At 39.0% G+C, this 22,419-nt stretch overlaps 1 protein-coding gene across 15 annotated transcripts in view; it reads left to right on the top strand.

Moving 5' to 3' along the window:
* The window catches only part of EPB41 (erythrocyte membrane protein band 4.1), a 184,065-nt gene that overhangs the window by 96,974 nt on the left and 64,672 nt on the right, over nucleotides 1-22,419 (top strand). For all 15 annotated transcript variants that reach the window (XM_020983325.2, XM_020983330.2, XM_078145526.1 and 12 more), the window contains exons 6-9: nucleotides 4,865-4,940; nucleotides 8,151-8,369; nucleotides 16,135-16,222; nucleotides 20,215-20,367. In XM_020983325.2, the coding sequence (XP_020838984.1) occupies nucleotides 4,865-4,940; nucleotides 8,151-8,369; nucleotides 16,135-16,222; nucleotides 20,215-20,367 (536 nt within the window). The remainder of the gene's footprint in view (nucleotides 1-4,864; nucleotides 4,941-8,150; nucleotides 8,370-16,134; nucleotides 16,223-20,214; nucleotides 20,368-22,419) is intronic.

The following is a 22,419-nucleotide window of genomic DNA, read 5'->3' as shown; positions in this document are numbered from 1 at the left end:
ACATGCTCAGTTCTCCCCAGTTCTTTAAAACTCTCACTTGACTCTAGCATTTTCTCTTTCTTATCCCTCTCCTCCCTTTCATAGCCAAAGTCCTAGAAAAAAGCTTTCTATACTCATCGTCTCCAATTCTTCTCTCATTTCTCAAATGAGAGATAGAGGCAATTACAAAAAATAAAATAGGTAACTTTGATTACTTGAAGCTGCACAGCTGACAAAACAGGAAAATGATAAATGTTGGAGAGGATGTGGGAAAATTGGAATACTAATGCATTGTTGTTGGAGTTGTGAACTGATCCAACCATTTTGGAGAACAATTTGGAACTATGCCCAAAGGGCTATAAAAATGTGCATAGCCTTTGACCCAGCAATCATACTTCTAGGGCTGTATCCCACAGAGATCTTAAAAATGAGAAAAGGGCACACATGTACAAAAATATTTATAGCAGCTCTTTCTGTGGTGGCAAAGAATTGGAAATTGAGGGGATGCCCATCATTTGGGGAATGGCTGAACAAGTTGTGGTATATGATTGTGATGGAATACTGTTGCGCTATGAGAAATGATGGGCAAGCAGACTTCAGAAAAACCTGGAAAGACTTGCATGGACTGATGCTGAATGAAGTGAGCAGAACCAGGAGAACACTATACACAGTAACAGCAACATTTACCTGTGATAAATTTAGCTCTTCTCAGCAATGCAAGAATGTAAAACATCTCCAAAAGTCTTGTGATGGAAAATGCTATCCACATCCAGAGAAAGAACTTATTTTTCCTTCTGTTTTGTTTCCTCTTTTTTTGTGGTTCCTTCCGTTGGTTCTGATTTTTCCTTACAACATGACTAATGTGAAAATATGTTTAATAGGAATGTATATGCAGAGCCTATATCAGATTGCACGATGTCTTGGGGAGGGAGGGAGGTGAAAGGAGAGGGGGAGAAAAATTTAAAACTCAAAAGCTTGTGGAAGTGATTGTTAAAAACTATAAATTAATTTTAAAAAAAGAAGCTGCACAGCTTCAGACGATATCAGTGCATCTAGGATGAGATAATAAATAGTCAAATGGGGAAAAAAACTTTGTATCAAATTTCTCTGATAAGAGTTTGTTATCCAAAATATAGAAATGATTAATAAATTTATGTAAGACCAGTAGCTGTTCCCCAATAGATAAATGGTCAACGGATATGAACAAACAGTTCTCAAAAGAACTGCAAAGTATTCACAACCACATGAAAATATGCTCCAAATCATTAATAGTAAGAGAAATACAAATCAAAACAATCCTGCACAATTACCTTACACCCTGCAAATTGGCAAAAACGACAAAATATGCAACAGTCAACATTGGAGGAGTTATGGAAAGACAGGCACACTAATACATCGTTGGTGGAGCTGTAAAGTGTTACAGCCATTTTGGAAAGCAAATAGTAAGTATGCAAACAAGAAAACATCCATACTCTTTGAAGAAGAAACTCCATTACTGGGTTTATACCCCAAGGAAGCCATCAGTAAGAAGAAAGTCCCCATATTCTTCCAACTATTTATAGCAGCACTTTTTTTTTCTTCTAATAACTAAGAATTGGAAACAAAGTAGATGCTCATCAGTTGGAGAATAGCTAAACAAATTGTGGTACATCAACATAATGGATTATTACTGTGCTGTAAGAAATTATATGAGTGATGAATATAGGTAAGCGTGAAAAGAACTATGTAAGCTAATGCAAAGTGAAGTAAGCAGAGCAAGAAAACAACATACACAGTCACTATCACATGTAAGTGGAAAGAACAGCCACACACAAAACAACCAAAAGTAAATATAATAAAATGATAAAGCTCAAGTGGGCCTCACGAACAAATATGAGAAGGCATGCTCAGTCCACTCCTTTGTGGAGATGGGAGGTCCGCAGGCGTTACACATTGCAAGTTTCTGGACTTTTTCAATGAATTGATCAGTTGTGCTTACTTTTGGGGGGGGGAGGGGCTACAAAATTACTATTTGATAAATGGGATGGCTCTCAAGGTCAGGGAGGGGTAGGGATACATAGGATACTACAGTGATGTAAGAAACAAAAGAGCAATAAAAACATTTTTTAAAAATTATCCTTAAGACAAATTATAAATTATCAGGCTCTACTTTTGTTGTTGTTTGTGTGTCAGGAAAGTGGTGCCATGACTTGCAAGTGAATCAAATTTAAGTGAGAGAGGGCTGTGCAAAGGCCCAGCCTCACTTTCTCCTCTGGAGCCATCTGGGCCCGGTGGTGAGATATAGATCAGGGTGACTGGAGATGGCTCCTAGCAATTAGGATAGTTTAAGGGAGAAAAGCCTCAATCAACAAGGTGAGACAAGATGAATGCCAGAAGTTCCCAGAGAAATAGCAGAGAAGGCTTTTAGTAGCAGGAATGCAAATTTGGAGAGCTGAATAATTCCTTACATAGAAGAGTGTCCATAATTCTCTGAAAATTGGTAATGTGATATATAGATAGTCTCTTAAATAGTTTACTTAATTAAACAGAACACCTCACCCTCCCTCACTGAGTTAAGTCCCTAAGTAGTTGTTACAACCCTTCAGAAATCAGGCCCTTAAGGACTTTCTAGAATCTCTTATCAAACACGTAACTCTCCATTGTGGCTAGTTTTTCTGACCATAACAGAATCAAAGTAGAAAAGTAAAATGGGTTTTGGATACCTGTTAGTAGTCTCTATAGCTGCTCAAGCAGATGCTCGTGCTTTATTGCTTGTAATAGAAATTTATAAGAAGGGAGGTGGGTGAGTAGCAATTCTATTGGGAGGCAAAGAAATAGTATACAAAGCATAATTCTAGTAAAATGTTATCATTCAGTATACATTTTGGTTTTCATTATGTCATAGTCATGTCTTAGCTCACAGAAAGTGGGCAATAGATTGCTTAGAGGAAGTGGGAGTTCGCCATTACATTAGACTTGGTAAGAAATGAAGCGGATAGTCACACATGCTTTGATCTATGGGATTTTATGGCTCACGGTTCTTAGAAAGTTGCTAGCGTGTGTTTCTCTTTTCAGCGTGGATTTTTTTTGAGGGGGTGGCTAAGGACAGGTAGTGCTGCTTTTGTGAGTTTCAGGGGGACAAGATTATTTAAATCTGTGTGTTTTGTATGTGAATACAGATGCCATTATTTAACAGTTGCTGCTATTTCCATAAGGCTTTATGTGTCTGGAGTTCCTGGGTAAGGAATTTTCCAGGCGATTGAAGTTTAGTCTATGAAATACCAGTCTCCTGTTTTAACCATTTTAGTGGTAGTATTTTACAAATATTTTATATTTTTTGCCTCTTTCATAAGTGTAATTGAACCTTTTCTTGATGACTCAGTATCACGGTGAAGTTGGTTGTGCTCTGCTCTAGTCCTTAAACCTTTTGATAAAGAGAGAGTTCTAAAAGCCATTTGGATAACTGAAGACTCCCAGTGCTAATATATCTTTCTTCTGAGGAGGGTTTTGATTTGTTTCCTGATTCCTCAGCCCTTCCATCCTTCTGTCCAGGGCTATTCACAGTATGCTCTGGTAACAATGCCACTTGTGTTTCTGCCTCCTCTGATGTTTGACCCAAATATTCATAAGATCCCAGAGTTAGAACTAGAAGGGATCTTAGAGGCTGACTCTCTCATTTATATGTGAGGAAGTTGAGGCCCGGAGAGGTTAAGTTCTCCACCAGGCTTCTCCTGCCGCCCTCATTCTGCTTCCTGGATTTCCTCGTGAGCATCCATTTTCCTCATAAACAGTGCTAGCTCCCCCGCCCCCTTTTACTTACTTGTTTTCTTTTGAATACAATATACTCATCTAGAAGTATGGTAATGGACTTTATCTCGCCAAGTCTCATCAAAACTTAGAACATAAAATTCTCCTCCTTATGTTAGGTGTTTTAGTTCAGTGCTTCTGAAACTGTGGGTTGTGACCCTGTATAGGGTCGCGAATAATTTGGCAACAGTAAAAAGTTTCTGAGCTCACAGAGACTAAAAATTAATTAAAAATCAAACATGTAGTGAATCCAGGGTGTTTCTGGCAGCGCTTGTCCATGTTGTATCACACAACTTCACTTCAGCCTTGGTTCTGAACACAAAGCATGCGCACTTGCACTGTATGTGCCGTCATGCCACCCAATGCCAATGAATGATGCTGAAATGCAAAAAGGGGTTGCGAGTGGAAAAAGTTTAAGGAGGTCTGATTTAGTTCACCTTACTTGTAATGCATATTTTTTACATTTGAGTAGACACTGAGGCTATTAATTTTATTACTGGTCCCTTTGATTTTTGTCTAATGTAAATTTATGTGTGTCTCTAGTACTATTTTTCCTATGATACAGCTTCTCTCTTATGCAGATTTATGAGGACATACACTTTCCCAATACCTTCCTGCCCTCTCCCACATTTGTTCTAAACATGAGACCATGGAATAGCCCTATGGTTTACAAGTTTTGTATTTAGGTGGTTTTTTCCCCAAAATTTTTTTCTGAGCCTAATAAACATCAATGAAAATGAGCACTCCACGTGTGTGTGTGTGTGTGTGTGTGTGTGTGTGTGTGTGTACATAATAGAAATGAAACGTCACATCTTTATTATAGACAGCTTGCTTTTTTTTTAAGTATAAAATAAATTCAGCTTGTTACTTTCAAAGCTATCCTGCTTGACTGTGATCCCTTTGGTCCTAGTCTGCTTATTTCAAAAGCCATGTTTCAATGGCTCTTTTGTTTCTTTTCTTTAATTTATTTTTGGTTGACGTCCCTCTCCCTAGCAAGTCGTGTATCTAGAACATTATTGATATAGATCCTTTTGACCTATAGGTCAGTTCTTCCTGTGTTAGTTGGCATAAGTTATAAAATGCTTTTGTATATTTACAGGAGCCCCTTGGAATTTTACATTCAATGTGAAGTTTTATCCACCTGACCCAGCGCAATTATCAGAAGATATAACAAGGTAATATTTGAATTATTACTTAAGTTAATTAAAAGCAATTTCCCTTATCCTAAGTACTGGGACTTTTCATTTTCAGAATGGAAAGGATGAAGAGCTGTTAAACTAGAAACTCCAAGATAAAAGAGGGTTCAATATGAGTGAGGTAGCTTTGGATATACATAACTGCAGACCCCAAATGCCTGTATTTTTCCCTGATTAGTGTAGGGAGGATGATATAGATTCAGTTAATACATGAGTTGGCATGTTCTTGCGACAGCTCTGACTACTCTAAATGTTCAGTCCAAGTTGTGGAGAAGACAACACTATGTTCTAGAAGACATGAGTGGAAGTGTTGTAGAGGGAAACTTTTCTTTTATCCTCTTCTCTCATACTCTCTTTGATATTGTAAAGGCCCAGAATTTTAGTTCTTAGCTTCTGAATTTGTGCCCTTACTTAGAGTTATAGAATTGTGTCATTTTGGAATTGAAATTGACTCTAGATGCTATGCAGGCTACTCTTCATGTTGATGAAGAAGCTGAAGCTTACAGAAGTGCGATGTCCAAGGTGCCAGAGTCTTTGTCCTCAAGGTGCTCACATTTGACAGGAGAAACAGCATGCAGAAAATTGTACATACAAGCTCTATACAGTGCAAATGGAAGATAACCTCCAAGGGAAAGCACTGGCAGTGGGAGAGGGGAGGGGGTACCGGGCACAGCCTCTTCCAGAAGGTGGGATTCAGGCTGTCCTGAAAGAAGCCGAGGATTGGAGTTGAGGAGAGAGAATAATCTGGGCATGGGGGAAAGATTACACCTGTCACTGTGAAACTTCCTGTAATTACTTTTTAAAGCCTGATTAATTTCAAGAGATTTGTCTAATTTAAGAAGTGACTTTTATTGGATTCCTAAGATTTCACCAAGGACTTTCCAAAGTATTAAAATAAAAAAGGTGATGGTTGTGAGGAGGTTGTTTAGATAGTATTGAGCAAGGGTCACCAGGCTGAGAATTCAGAGCCTTGAGTTCAAATCCTGGCTTTGTCATGCTGCCATTCATGATGTGAGTCGGGACAAGTCTCTTCCTTTTTCTAGGCCTCAATTTTCTCATCTACAAAATGAAAGGTTTGGACTAGGCACTCACAAAGCCTCCAGAGCCAAAATTCCCCTCACTTTATATTCTGTGGAAATTCTGTAAAACTGTGCAGTCATTACATAACTTTTACTCTAAAGCCTTGGCTAGTCATCTTGAATGTGCACATGCATAGTGTACCATACCTCTGTTTGCAAAACTTATTTAGGGTATCTCTTTTTGGAGGGTAGTTGCCTGTCATAGTTGTGACAGTAGTGCGTCTTTCTACTCCTTGTCTTAAAAAAAATGATTCAAAGAGACTCCAATAATCTTTTTTTAGTCTTCATTTTGAAGAGGTTTGAGTTTCCAGTAAGCTGGTGGTATTTTTCTGAATCTTTGGGAACAGAGATGAAGCTGTTTTTTTAATAATTTTTTGGGGGGGGCAGCTAGGTGGCGCAGTGGATAGAGCACCGACTCTGACATCAGGAGGACCTGAGTTCAAATCCAGCCTCTGACCAAACACTTGACACTTACTAGCTGTGTGACCTTGGACAAGTCACTTAGCCCCAATTGCCTAAAAATAAAAAAATTTTAAAAAATAATTTTTTGGGGAGGGCAAGACAATCAGGGTTAAGTGACTTGCCCAGGGTCACATAGCTAGTGATTATCATGTGTCTGAGGCTGGATTTGAACTCAGGTCCTCCTGACTCCAGGGCCAGTCCTCTGTCCACTACACCACCTAGCTGCCCTGATGAAAACTATTTTTTAGATTAACAGGGTCTATCGCTGATTTGTAGGTTACTCAGGTTCCTCTTTTATTTGTTTGTTCTCCCTGATCAAAGCATTCTCTAGGATCATGTCTATACACACCCAGAGACACACATACATATATATGCTCAACTTTGGACCTGAGTTTCCTCATATCGGGATAATAATACCTGTCCAGCCTACCTCGTTGTGTTTTGGTGAAGATCAAATGAAATAATGTATTTATAGCACTTTGTGAGCTGTAAGAAGCTCTATCAAGAAAGACTTAGATGATCTAGAATCTTTATTTTTCTGTTTTGGTGAGGCAATCAGGGTTAAGTGACTTGCCCAGAGTCACACAGCTAGTAAGTGTCAAGTGTCTGAGGCTGGATTTGAACTCAGGTCCTGCAGACTCCAAGGCCAGAGCTCTATCCACTGCTCTACCTAGCTGCCCCAAAGGAGAGCCAGAATCTTTTTCTTTTTTCTTTTTTGAGAGGAAGACTTACATGAACTGATGCTGAGTGAAGTGAGCAGAACCAGGAGGACACTGTACACAGTAACAGCGACATTGTGCGATGACTGACTTTGATAAATTTAGCTCTTCTCAGCAATGCAAGGATCTAAGATATCTCCAAAAGTCTCATGATGGAAAATGCTATCCACATCCAGAGAAAGAATTATGAAGTCTGAATGCAGATTGAAGCATGCTATTTGCTCTCTCTCTTTTTTTTTGTTTCTTCTTTCTTGTGGTTTCTGCCATTGATTCTAATTCTCCTTTAAAACGTGACTAATGTGAAAATGTTTAATATCAATGTATATGTATAGCCTATATCAGATTGCATGCCATCTTGGGAGGGGGGGAGGGAAGTAAAGGGGAGAAAAATTTAGAACTCAAATTCTTATGGAAGTGAATGTTGAAAACTAAAAATAAATGAATTAATAAATTAAAAAAATAAAAACAAAAAAGAGACTTGATCAATATTAGTATCAGTTACTCGTTGTCCTCTGGTTATTTCAGATGCTTAGAACAGTACTGACAAAACCAATGTCCTAAAAAACTGAACTAAGCCTGGGTTTGATCTGCATGCTTGTCAATTATATATATACAGAGAGACTCAATATGCAGTAGCACATAGCGTGGGCACTCCTCCTTGCCACTGGTCATCTCTCAGAAAGAGGAGTATTGTTGAACACAAGAAACACCTGGCACTAGTGTGTCCACTAGAAGTCTCTACTCTTGGAAGAATCATCCCAAGGGCATGGCTTCCTCATGGGGACACTGGTGACATCTTTTAATGTAAAAGATAACATATAGCTGTTTGGTAAAACAATTTTTCTCAATTTCCCCATGTCTTTCCAAGTGATTGTTTTCTTGCTGAGGAGTAGTCTAACATGATGCTGCTTTTCCCCTTTTGACTGCAGGTATTACTTATGCCTTCAGCTTCGGCAGGACATTGTTACAGGACGACTGCCCTGCTCCTTTGCCACTTTAGCTCTGCTGAGTTCTTACACTGTCCAGTCTGAATTGGGAGACTATGACCCAGAACTTCATGGTGCTGATTACGTTAGTGAGTTTAAACTGGCCCCAAATCAGACCAAAGAACTTGAAGAGAAGGTCATGGAACTTCATAAGTCATATAGGTAAATATGGCCCCAGGGTCTTATCTTTATTTCCTAGAATTTGAATTTTAGCTTGTGATTGACTCATATTTATTTGTTTGATCTCTTTTTATCTCTTTTTTAAGTTGTGAAATTGTCTCATTTAGTACATTGGTATTCATAGAAGAAAAGCACTATTCAAATGTTAACATGATTTAATCTATTTCACAGAGAAAGATAGGAGATTTTTTCTATTCCATTGATTCCTGCCATCTCTACCCACCCTGCTGTCTTTTTTTTTTTTTAACTTCTTCCCTCTCAGCCAGCGACTCTATGACAGGCCAAATTATTTTGGAAGAGGCTAGAAAAGGAGTCAAAGATTCAATAATCATTAACATACCCAAAATATTCAGTTTCAGTTCTGATTTAATTCATTGATGCCACTACTATTTCCTCCACCTCCCCACTAAATCTCAGGGAGATGGGGAACGTTAATTATCCATATTGTTTTGACTTTTTTCCTTTACCAAATTCTACACTATGCTGTATGAGTGATTTGCTGTGGAGTGGATTGAGTTGAGTTATTGTTATTGTCTTAGCCTGACTTTGAACACTTGGACTTGTGACTACCAGATGTGGGTATGAGTTGAGTGGCTAAATTATGAGAGACCCTCACTATGACTGATCAGAAAGTGACCAGAGCAGGGTAATGCTCAGTTGTGATTGCTCTGAGCACAATCCTAGTGTACTTACCCACTTCAGCTATCATATGGCGTAAGTGTTTTCAGTGAAATGTGTTTGAACACTCTATTTGTGTGGGCATTATCTGGAATGCTCCCAATTAACAGTGTAGCCCAAATCTGAAGATCCAAATGGGATCATTTTTAGTGGTGGCCAGTGGAACTGATGTTTTGCAGGATCACCCAAACAGTGCCCTTGATGGGGTCACTTCAAGATCCTGTTTAGTAGCTGCTCCCAAAATGATTGATCAAGATTGCTCTCCAAAATGAGTTTGCTACATAGCATTTTTCAGCATATTCACTCACAGTGCTTTATATATAGTCTGTACCCTGGAAATGTGCCAATGAATGAATGATATCAGAGACCTATGAAGTAGACCCACTGACTGCAGATTTTTTTCAGCATGCATATGGATCCTTGAAAATATTTTTCTTTGATACCATTTAGAGATAGACCAAAGAACTGTTTTTATTTTTAAACCAAAACAATGAATTTAGTGACATAATGGAGACAAAAGTTTTAGACCTAGGAAAGAACAAGTGTTTAGTGGATAAGGTTATAAAACACCTGAATTATATCTTATTCCTTGCAATTTTTACCTTTTTCTTTTCTTTTTCTTAATATTACTTTCCCTTTGATCTCTCTGTACTAACAACTGAGGGAAATCTATAGTCTGGAGCTGTTGGGTTCTACTAGAGGCTTGTCAGTGGTCTGATGTGAGTTATAAGATGATATTTCTGCTGGTTGTGTCCAGGGCCATAGGTATCTTGTCAGTAACATTCTTTACCTATCGAGAGGTGGGGATCATGGTGGGAGAGAAAGAGCATCCTAAATCTAGAGAAAAATTGAGCAAAGGAGTTAGGGGTCGGAAGGTATAGGATGGAGGAATGGATTAGAGGACTGAGGAAGGCAGCAAGTTGCGCAGTTTGGCTGGAGGATAAAAGTGCTGAGGGGGCAGCCAGCCTTCTGGCTCTAACTTTTTCTGGACAGAAGGACCAACAGAAAATATAAAAGAAAGCATTGGACCACGAAGGCAGAGACCCAGTTTCTGATCCCAGCTTCATTATTTACTCTGTGGTGTTGGATAAGTTATGTCCCCTTTTCAGCCACAGTTTTCTCAGATATAAAATGATGAGGGAAATGGACTAGATGATCTCTAAGATCCTTACCAGACCTAAGCTCTAGGATTCTGTGAACTTTCAATTATCTCACAGGACACAGCATTTTACCAGCCCATAGAAGTGTTTACCTGGGCAATGACTCTACAAGACACATTTTATTCCATAGTGAAAGATACAATCCTTCTCCAGGGAAAACAGATTGCAGACTATGTAAGTGGAGCCTTTACTAGTGGCTCCATGCCCAGGGGACACTTTGAAACTATAATTAACACTTCAAACTTACCCTAGCAAATCAGGATTTCAAATTAATTGCCTTACATTTATGAGAACTAGGGAGGTATGTAAACTTGTCAGTTGCCTCTTCTTAATTATTTGAAGTAAAGTCCTTAATTAGCAATATCAACTAACCTTGCTAAAAGGCTGTCAGCAAACACTGTATCCACCTCGGAGTGACTTCATCCTAACCCCACTTGTCCTAAATAAATAAATACAGTGAAACATAATTTTAACTCCTACTTAATAATCCATAGTCTGTGCCAAAGCTCCTTCCTTAGGTACTTTTGGAACTTTCAATCACTGTGTGAACGAGATATTTACTGTGTTAAGTGTGCAATCTTGGTGGTCTGAAATCTTCCAAAGGCATCTAACCTCTTCCCAGGCTCTGTTATTTTCCAGTCTTAGGAGTCACCTTGATCTTTTAAAAACTAATGCTATAACCAGGAAAGGAAATCTTTACTGTAATAGCTATAAATTATGGTCTCAAAGTAAATTAAGAGGGCATAGTATAGTAGAAGAAACTCCGGGGACTTGAAGTTAGGAGATCTGTTCAGTGTTGTCTTTGCCAGTAAACTGTTAATGATAGTGAATCCCTTACCCATGCAAAGCTGAGCAACTCACTGCCTCTTGGGCATCAGTTTCCTCAACTCTTAAATGATAGGTTCAGATTAAATGATCTCTATGGTTCTTTCCAGCTCTAAGATTGTTAGTAATAGATAAAATAATTTATACTTCAGTATAAATAACAGTGTTAAAATCAAAGATCTCTATTTAGTCTCTAATTCAATTCAACAACATTTATATAGTTCTTATGTGTAGAGTACTGTGGTAGGTATTAGGGGAATTAGAAAGTTTAAATAGACTGGCCACCACGCAACTAATAGTCTAGGATAGAGGTGGGGGACCTGTGGCTTCGACGCCGTATGTGGCTTCAAGTTTTGTGAAGTTTGGATTCAGTCAAAGGGCCGCACTTGAGGGTCTGGAGGGCCACATGTGGCCTCAAGGCCACAGGTTCCCCGCCCCTGTTCTAGGACACTGGTGTCAAACTCAATTGGAAAATGGAGAGGTACCATTAATCTATAGATAAGGTTCCCTGTGGGAGGCTTATTGACTTAGAAAACCACATAGTATGTCTTGCTACCTCCTCTGACTCCTGGATTTCCTCACATGAATATACCTTCTTTGTATTTAGTGCTTCCTACCTTCCCTTTTACCTATCCTATTTCTATACCCATCCAGAACCACGGGCCAGTCATGGGTTTCAATACACCAAGCCTCAAAGATATCTGTGACATCAAATTCCCGCCCCCCTCTTCCATTAAGATCTCTAGAGTTTCTTTTATTGCCTAAACTTTGGGCATTTATGAATAAGCATGTAAGATCATGGAGTTTTACTACTGGCTCTTTTCTTGGATTTTGTCTCCTTTGAACGTGTGTCTCAGTGTAGCTGCCCTCGATGGTAACTAAAGTGAGAGGATAAGCACAGGCAATCTTCTTCCAGCTTCTTTCATTTTTGTTTAAAGCCCTTTTGGTTACTTTTTCAAGACACTCAACAAATACATTATTAACAGCCTTTGTTAGGTATGCTTCATCTCTGACCTGGAACTTGTCAATTTTGTATTTTAAGCCATGGTCCAGAAAGAAGTCCAAATCCTATTGTCAGGTACCACCTTAGTAGCCAGCTGTTCACTTCCCAAATTAACCTTTTTCTTCTGCATCCCATACTTTTACTTGGCAAGAGAGGACATCCTGCACCCCTCTGGTTTTTGCCCAAGACTTTTGCCCAGGTTTTTTGCCCAAGACTTCATAAATGGTGGTAATACTCTTTAGGTTCCTTCTGTCAGTATTATGTGTGCTGACATGAATTAGCTAAAGTGAGTAGTTATCTGTTTTTATGTCTTGGAAACTTCTCAGTTAACAAGTTAAGCATTTAATATGTGCCAGGCAATCTGCTAAGCACTGGGAATACCTACAAGCAAAAAGACAGTCCTTGCCATCAAGGCGCTTATGTTCCAAATTCTGTATGCATCTCCTGTGTACTTAATTATTTGCATGTTGTCTCACCCCGTGAGTATGGGATATTAATTGGGTGTTCTGGAGAACTAGCACCTCTGGTGTGAGGGCTTGCCAAGCCCTTTTCAGGGCTGCTCATCCCCCTTTGGTGTCCATCTGACACTCAACTCTCACCTGTGACTTCAAGAAGCTGTAGCCTGCACAGAAGCCACTGGTAAAACGTCTCAGCAGATGGGCTAAAACAGGTTGAAGGGAACTGACAGACCACAGACCTATCAGTGAGTTAGGGAATGTCTCTCCCAAGCACATGAAGACTTCAGTAGAATGGCAGTTGTTCAATGGCCATGAGGCAGCTGAAGCAGATGCTGTGGAGCCCTTAGAGCTTGGTCAGACATGGAGGACGTCAAGGTCCTCCACTGCATCGTGGGCCATTGCCATTCATCTTGACTTTTGTCTTGCCGCTGGACTTCAGTGACTCTGGAAGAGAGAGTGAGGCTGATGACTTTATGCAGCTCTGCCTCACTGAAATCCAATTCATGAACAAGTCAAGAGTGGACCCCTGCTGGATGAGCTTCTTACCTGATGGTTTCTGTGTCTCAACTATACCATTCTTTGAATGTCAAGCAGGTTCTTCTTTCTTATTGTGTTATATATTATTATGTGTAATATTCTTCCACTTTCTGGAATTCTGATCAAGGGTCAGGTCTCCCTTCCTACACCTTAGATTCTTTTTTTGTCCATTGAAACCTTGTTTCTTTTTCCTTTGGGACATTTATTCTTCCTAACAATTTGAGAGTAGAGAGGTGAGGCCCTTCTCTGAATCCAGGAAGGAGATTGCAATTGACAGATACTGGTTTTAGAAATATAAGCATCACACACTCAGTGCAAGTCACTGCACAATTTCTCCTCCTCCTATATCACAGCTGCACAATTTGCTTTAGCGTTTCTTCTGTATTTTCTGTCTGTTGTCAGGCATCACCGGCATCCCAGTTACCTCTCCAGCTAGAGAGCGCTCTAGCCCTGGGGAGAAAGGTACTTACTGGTAGGTGTAAATCCTTAGGTCACATAGCTAGCTAGTAAATAGAGCAAGAAGGACTTGAATATAAGTCTTCTGACTTAAAGATACAGGGCTCTTTCCAGTACGCCATGTTGCTTTTCACAGTTTGACTCTGGCCACCAAAAATACACCTTTTTTCACTTTTGGTTAGCTTCACAGCTTGTATTGGAATGGGCAAGGCACACAGCCCTAGGCTTCTTTTTACCTATCTATATTATTTTCCCTTCTGCACCTTTTGTTTGTAGCCAATTAATAAATAAAATCCAAGTATAATTCCTTAGAATGTAGCGGAAGATCATTCAGGATGGCCAAGTCATTAGTAAATTGATGCATCTCTCCTGAGGTATTTTCCTTTTCCTTCTCTGGGAACACTTTGTTCTTTTTAATGAGGCTTAAGACAGATGGGTTTTGACAGAGACTCTCTGGTTAAAGAAAGAGGCCACTACTGCTTTATGTCGCTTGGGGTGGTCCTGTGGGAAACAGGCATTTACATAGCTTTTCCTTAGGGGAGTGGCTGCATTATTGTTATGAAGAAATTATATTTGATTGGTTTGAATTGCACTGCACTGGAGTGATGATTTTGTCATGGCACTGAAAAACCTAGTGGCTTCTGCGTACTTTGCAGCTGCAAGTAAACTGACAGAGGAAGCAAAGACTGTCAAAGTGGAGTGTTTATACAATAAGACTGATTGTTTTCAAACAAATCTAATTCAGTATTTGCCTGCTAATGAGGACATCTCAATAGCAAGGAGAGAGGGCCCCATTATTTGGATGCTTCTATTAACCAGAGTTGTTTTGTTTAGATCAGTGGGCAGGATACCATATGTTACCAGAAAATTTTCCTTTCATCCCGCCTGCCCCCATTAAGAGTCCTTTTAAGTAACTTCAGCTGCCCTCACATTTAATTCCCAGAATAACTCAATTCAGGAGTATTGAGATAAAAGAAAGCTAAGAGGATATTGGAAATTGCACACACCCTCGGTGGATTCAATTTGCTTGCTTTCTTTGTAAGAAGAAACACTAGTAGGTGGTGCAGTAGAGTCTAAGCCAGGACTGATAAGGGTCAGTAAACTTTAAGGAAATCCTCTAGTAGGTATCATCTTTTAAAAAAAAAAAAAGAGTTTTTGCAGGATAGTTGCTTGTCAGTATTCCTTTTTAAGATCTCTTTCTAATGAAAATTCCAGTTATTTAAATGTAGATTCCACTGCTAGGCATGTACCTGCAGGAGGTCAATGACAAGAAAGGCCCCATAGAACCAACATATTTATAGCAGCACTGTTTTGTGATAGCAAAGAACTGGAAACAAAGTAGATGCCCATCAGTTGGGGAATGGCTAAGCAAGTTGTGCCGTAAATGTGATGAAATATTATTGTGCTGTAAGAAATGATTGAAGCATGGGGAAGACTTACATGAACTCATGCAAAGTGAAGTAAGCAGAGCTAGGAAAAGAACGTATCTGTGAGGATTAGAGTAATGTAAATGGAAAGAACAAAAAAACAAAATAATGCTGAATGCTTTGAAATTTATAATGACTGACTTAGGTCCCAAAGAAGAGATATGAGACAATATCTCCCCTCCATCTGTTTTTTGAAGTGGGGAGCTATAGGAGTGGGGTAGTAGATATGTTGAACTTTGTTGATGTATTGATTAGTTTTGCAGAATTTTAAAATTTTTTCTTCTATTGTGAGAGAGGGAGGAGATGGGTGATGGTATACCATGAGAAATATAGGTGATGATAAAAACAAAAGATATTAGAAATTCATTTAAAAAATTCCAGTTCTTTAGAACTCATTTAGAATTTAAATTTAGAATTCTTGTTACACAAGAAGCTGCCACTTCCTAGTATTATCCTATGTGGATAGATTTCATTATCTGTTTCTCTAGTACTTCAAAAGATATATGACCACATCAATGTGGGAGCTCTTTCCATTGATGCAGATCACAACACAGCCATGTCTTAGTGTTGCTGTGATTTAGAAATTCATCACCTGGTATACAGATTTTTCATACTGAAGCTCTGCACACTTAGCTGGGCTGGTCCTTGGACAGTGGCTCATTTCTCATCCTCTGTTAGCTTGGGTAGGAACTGCCAGCACTTCTGTCCTGTGGACATAGCTCTTGAGAATCCAGAGGTCACTTCCACACCACCTTGAGGCACTAGAGTAGTAATGATGATAATTCATATTCATATAGTGCATTAAGATTTGCAGAATATTTTTATAGACTTCAATGGAGGGGATATGTATGTGTGTATGTATGTATGATATCTATGTCTCTGGGTATCTTTACCTGAAAAAGAGCTCATTTGTAGTCAGACTGCTATAGTGGATAGAATACTTAACTTGGAGTTAGGAAGATTTGGGTTCAAATGTAGGCTCAGATACTTTCTAGCTATATAGACAAGTCACCTAACCTCAGGGCCTCAGTTTCCCCATCTATAACTTGTGACAGTAAATAGCTCTTACCTCACAGGGTTGTCGTGAGGTTTGAATGAGACAGTATTTGTGAAGTGCTTTGCAAACCTAAAAGCAGTATATAAATGCAAGCTATTATTATTCATTACATAAATGATAATATTTGGCCTTTTTTCTCTTTAAAGGTCTATGACTCCAGCCCAAGCTGACCTGGAATTTCTTGAAAATGCCAAAAAGCTGTCCATGTATGGAGTTGACCTTCATAAAGCAAAGGTAATGATAACTTTGGCCTAATAAGTGTCTAAAACATACAAGCTGTGAAAAAGAATAAGCTATGGTCCTTCAGGTAACTTACAGTGTTGCGAGGGAGGTCAGATATCTAAGTAGAGGGTGATTCCATACATAATGTCTCCCTTACTTTTTACTGTGATACCTGAGGAGGAGTATTGAGCCTTTTAGGGTTTTAAATTATACCCGAAAATACTGCCCCTAATCAGTGTTATTAATATGAATGCATCTATAATGCCTAGAATGTCAGACTTGTTTGAATCTTGGTACTTTTGCTGAACTGGTTTTCTCCCTCTTTTTTATTTGTTCTTATAAGGGATGGCTCTTTACAGGTGGTAAGGAGAGATACATAGGGAAATTGGGATAGGTGATGTAGAAAGATAATATAGCAATAAAAATGTATTTTTAAAAAGTAATGCAAATAAGTTTATATTTATGTACCATTTCACTGCTACAAAACCCTGTAGGTAAACATCCTGCAAAGTCTTCCTCCCATCCCTTATTTTGTGGAGGAGCCCTTGGTACTTGAAGGCTCTGTTAACATTAGTAGAGTGCAAACTCTGGCAGTTCCTACTAAGCTTTGAATATGATCACAGTTATAGACTATGTGTCTGTCATCCTGAGAACAACTTTATTGAGTTCAAAGAAGCTTTTCGTCCAAAGGTGAAAACTGCTAAGACGTAGAGCACTTGTATTCAGTGTTGGTGGGGCAAGAATACATATCCATGAAAAATCAGAATTGAGAATCGATTTGTTCCTCACACCATCCCTGTGTAGTTGATAGTACAGGGATTATCTCCATCTTACAAGGTTAAATGACTTGGTCAAAGTAACACAGCTAATCACTTGTGAAGCCTACATTCAAACTTTTCTACTGCTTCCAAATCCATTGTTTTCTCCATTATATATGATGAAATCCCCACTGCCAAAGAGATTACAGCCTTAAGAGATACAATACATTGATTTATGTAGTGTTGATGATGTTTTGCTCTAATGATAGAGTCTTTATAGTAGACAGTTATATTTGTATTTAAAAGTGATGAAAAGCATCCATGCCACAAATTAGTGGTGTTACATTATCTATAATGACAAGTAGCTCAGAGTAGATGACACCCAGGGTCTCTCTTATAGCTCTAAGAATACCAAAACTAGGTTATTTTCCTAAAAGTTTGATGGGCTTTATTCCTGTGAGAGATCACTCAGGCAGTTAGGATAAATGTTGTATGTTTTGTAAGCCAAAATAAAAAGGATGTTCTAGATAAAGACCAGCACATTGGACAGTGGAGGAATCTGAGGCATTGAAGTAATCTGGCTAAGATCTTATAGCTCTTAAATGTTGGGACTGGGTCTGGCTTCAAGTCCTGAGTTCTTTCAGTTATACCACATCGCTTTTCTGAAATTGAATACTTTCTTCTTATCATTGTTTTTCTTAACTTATTGTAACAATGATTTCTCAAGCCAGTTAGTGGATCAGATATGTAAATATTTCAACATTTTATTGGACAAGAGACAAAACAGAGTCTCTCTGAGTCCCATGGAGAAGGTACTTTGTACTTCATTTATGTCCCTGTCAAGTTCTATTTTGTATTGTTGCAACATCACATTGGAAAGATCATTAATCTAGGATTGAGATGAGCTGGATTTTAGTCCCAGCTCTGTGCTAAGTGTAACCCCAGGCATGTCACCTTTTTAGCCTTCAGCTTCTTCGTCTGAAAATTGGGGATGATGATACTTGTATGACATAAATTATTGCATTTGTTGTAGGAAGTGCCTTGTAAACTTGGAAATTCTTTAGAAACTTGAGTCATCATTAATATTTGTGCATGTATTTTATCTTTTTTACCTCCTGAATATAAACTCCTTGAGTGTAGGAATTGCTTTGTCCATGTTTGTATCCAACACAATCTGTTGCACAGAACTTTGTATATGTTAGGCATTCATTATGTTTGCTGAATAAAGAAATGAAAAACTAATCTGATAGCAAATGATTTAAGATGTGAACTTAGTGTTGTTACCAAAGCTGTGCAAGTATTTAAAAGGTAGAAATTAATGAAGTATTGCTACTTGCTTAGAGTACAAAGATTGTATTGATAATTATTAAATTTATTTAATAGCATGATATGCTGTTAAAGCTTAAAGCTTCACTAAGACTTTTTTGGGACACCATATATAACAAAAGCTCTCACAGTCTTTGTGCTGTGAGTAGGCAGCAGGTGCCTGAGGATGTGATGTGTGTACTCAGAGTTATTCTTCTGTAGACTACTCCTGTGAAATATAAATTTGAGTTTAATCTCTTCTTATTATTAGTAGAAGATTCTTTTGATAAGCTCCTGCTTTATTCAAAGTACTATGGTTGTGTATATCTCTACAAGTTGGTTTTGTCTTTTAAGCTTTAATGGGAAGTATTATCAGAAGTGACAGGCAGTATGGTGTCACATATAAAAGAGCCCTGGCGGGGCAGCTAGGTGGCGCAGTGGATAGAGCACCGGCCCTGAAGTCAGGAGGACCTGAGTTCAAATCCGGCCTCAGACCAAACACTTGACACTTACTAGCTGTGTGACCCTGGGCAAGTCACTTAACCCCAATTGCCTAAAAAAGCCAAAAAATAACAAATAAAAAATAAAAAAAAAAGTAAAAGAGGCCTGACCTTGAAGTCAGCAAGAACTATTTCAGGTCCTGCTTCTGATAACATGTGGGCTGTGTGACCATGGAGGAGAACATGGGCTTTTGCCCTGGGCAGCTCTCTGAGATTTTAAATTATGGGGGAGCTGCTGATCTATATCAGTGGGGAGGGATTTTAAACACTGGAAGTTCCTCACACTGATGAAATCACAGACCCTGACCCTTCACCACCATTTCCTTGCAAATACTGAAGGTTTGCTTATGGTTTTTGGAGGTCTAGAATTTAAGGTAGCATTCTTTTTTTTTTTTCAATCAGTAGATCAGCTTGTATTTATTAAGCACTTGCTATATAGGTAGCTAGGTGGCTGTCAGGAAGACCTATGTTCAAATCCTAGTTGTAGACACTAGCTGTGTGACTCAGGGCAAGTCACTTAACATTTGTCTGCCTCAGTTTCTTCATCTATGAAATGGTGATAATAATAACACCTTCCTTCCAGGGTTGTTGTGAGGATCCTATAAGAAAATATTTATAAAGTGCTTTGCAAACTTTAAAGCCTTTTAAAATGCTAGCCTATTATTATTATGCTCTATGCTAGATTCTTTACCAGGCACTGGGGGCATAAAGACAAAAAGGAAGCATTCCCTACCCCCAGGGAGCTTGCATTCCAGTGAGAAGTTAACATGTACACATATAAACATACATAGAGTAAATGCAGCTATACAAAATCAGTCTACCAACAAACCCTTGAGGATCTGCTATGTGCCAGGCGGTCATTAAAAACTGGGGTTTCAAAGAAAAAGCAAAATGGTCCCTGCCCCCCAAGAAGCTCACTTTCTGTGGGGTGAGATAGCATATACATATATAAGGATATTAAAAAATTTGCAAAGCCGATATAGGATAATGGGGTGAAGGGGGGAGGCACTAACAGTCAGGAGGTGACCAAGAGAGACCTAATGGAGAACACAGCTCTTGAGCATTGTTTTCATAGAAACCAGGTATTCTAAGAGGCAGTGCTGAAGAGGGAGTGTGTTCTAGACAAGGAGTACAGCTAGGACAAAGGCACGGAGGTGGGAGATGGTGCTATGTGGGACAAGACAGCAGGAAGGGCAGTTTGGCTGGGTCTTAGAGTGTGTGGAGGGGCATAGTGCATGGTAGAGTGGGAACAGTGCGATGGGGCCTGGTTGGGAATGGCTTTAGATGACAAAAGCGTTCATATGTGATAGGGAACCACTGGGGGTTATTTAGAAATGGTGTGACCTGGTCAGAATGGCATTTTAGGAAAATCTCTTGTGTGTAACATAGATAAATGGTTTTTTGTGCCCGTTTGAGATGTTGATATTTGCTACTCTTTCAGGACTTGGAGGGAGTGGACATCACACTGGGAGTGTGTTCCAGTGGCCTTCTTGTTTACAAAGACAAGCTGAGAATTAACCGCTTTCCTTGGCCCAAAGTGCTGAAGATTTCCTATAAGCGTAGCAGCTTTTTTATCAAGATTCGACCTGGAGAGGTATGGGGTCCTTGGTTTTTCCCTCAGACCACTCATAGGCTTAGCATAGATGATGCTTCTCCATTCCAGGTTCACCATGGCCTCCTGTCCCCTCTCCCCCTCATTAGTCATTCAGCTGATTGTTCATTGCATGCTTAGCCTCCTTGGTGCTTCTCTTCCTCTTCCTTCCTACTGGCCTTGTCATGCTGGGAGATGGAAGGGACTTGAATGATCCTCTGGTCCAAACTACTTAAGAAGAAACTGAGGCCCAGAGAAGGGACACAACAGACATAGTAAGTGGCAGAGTCAGGATTTGAACTCAGAGCTTCTAACTCTGAAAACACTGCCCATTCTACTGGTTGTTGGAAAATTGTCCATTACCATGTAGAGGAGCCCAGACAGGTCAAATCGACAAGCAGTTATTAAGGGCTTACTATGTAGCAGATACTGTTCTAAGAAATACACATTAGTCAGTTTTGTTTTCTGCTTATGCTGGTAAAAACATGGTGCCAAGGTAATTTGACACTGATGCTAAGCTGAACTGTATTTGGATTGTTTAAGAATTGCAATTATCTAATCATTCTGCTATCCTCCAATTTCATGAATATGTGAGTCTTCTCCTAGTAACTCTAACTTAGTATTGTATCCCTGTTGAACTCTTAAGAAGAATCACTCAGTTTTGGAGCCATATTACTTCTGGCTTTGATATAACTGTGTATGAAGTCACACACCCCATGACCCAGTATTGTTTTTTGGGCAATTTTCAGTTTATGGGGTAAATGATTCATTCTTTTGTACATAGCACCACCTGCTGGTGAAAATTGGTCTAACATGTCAGTATTTTTGTATTTGTTGTGCAGTATTCAAACATTTTAAAGTATTTTTAAAATTTCTACAGTTTAAAAAAAAGCACTTTTAAGCACTGAGAAAGATAAAGAGATAATAGGCAAAGCATAGATTCATAGAATGTTAAAAGCCTAAGGGGACTTGGAGAATCTAGTTCAGCACCTTATATTACAGATGAGAAAACTGAGGTCCCAAAAGACCTTTACTTGTCCAGAGTGTCTAAGCCAGAGCTAAAACCTAGGGCTCCCAACCCAGAGCCCATTGCTTTTTTCCATTCTAACATGCCATGTTGTCATTAAAACATTTGTTCATCGCCTAAATGAACTTGCCTTTGTGGCTAGGTATTGTTAAATTGGTAAAAACAAATATGCAGGTATTATGTAGATAGTTAAAATACTGAAAAACTTATGATAGGCATAATTAAACATTTAATTCAGTAAATCAGGCATTTGGAAGCCTTAGCTTTCTGACAAGTCCCATAATTAAAATGACAGATGATCATAAAATTCTCTTTATGTAAGATGGGTTGGAGAAGGAAGAAGCCAGAGGCAGGCTAGGCAGCTTTTTTCATTCATCTAGGCATAGTGTAGGTGCCTTCAGTGAAAGTGGAATGAAAAACATTAGCAGCCACCCCTTCAATACATGTGTTAATGGAAACAAGGGAAAACATACATGTACATATTATACATATAAATAAAAGAACCTGATTTAGGTCGTTATTCTAAATTTCCAAACCAGATACCATCACTGGAATTGCTAATGAGTAATTACAGTGACTGATTCTGAGAATCCCCTAGTGTTCCATGCACTGATCATTGAGTGAAGTCAGGTGGCCTCAAAACAAACAAGGCTGAGAGAGAAAATGCAGAGTTAGGGGTGGGAAACCTTCGGCCTTGAGGCTGCCTGTGGCCTTCTAGGTCCTTGGGTGCGGCCTTTTGATTGAATCCAAGTTTTATAGAGTAAATCCATTTATTAAGAGGATTTGTTCTGTGAAGTTTGGATTCAGTCAAAGGGCCACACTGGAGGACCTAGAGGCCACAGGTTCTCTACCCTGGTATAATACATATATTTGATAATAATAACTTCCGTACCAATCAGGAATGAACTATAATTGATCCATGCAGCAGCCCATCTTCCCACCTACAAGAATGAACTGAAATAAAATGTATAATTGAGGCTTCCCCCCTTCCTTGTACAAAAAAAATAAAGTATGCTGTTTGACTTTGT

The sequence above is a fragment of the Phascolarctos cinereus genome, unplaced genomic scaffold, assembly GCF_003287225.1.
Source record: "Phascolarctos cinereus isolate Bilbo 61053 unplaced genomic scaffold, phaCin_HiC Scaffold_726;HRSCAF=1367, whole genome shotgun sequence".
NCBI lineage: Eukaryota > Metazoa > Chordata > Mammalia > Diprotodontia > Phascolarctidae > Phascolarctos > Phascolarctos cinereus.
The sequence above is the reverse complement of the archived record's forward strand: the minus strand, read 5'-3'. Positions and strand labels throughout refer to the sequence as shown.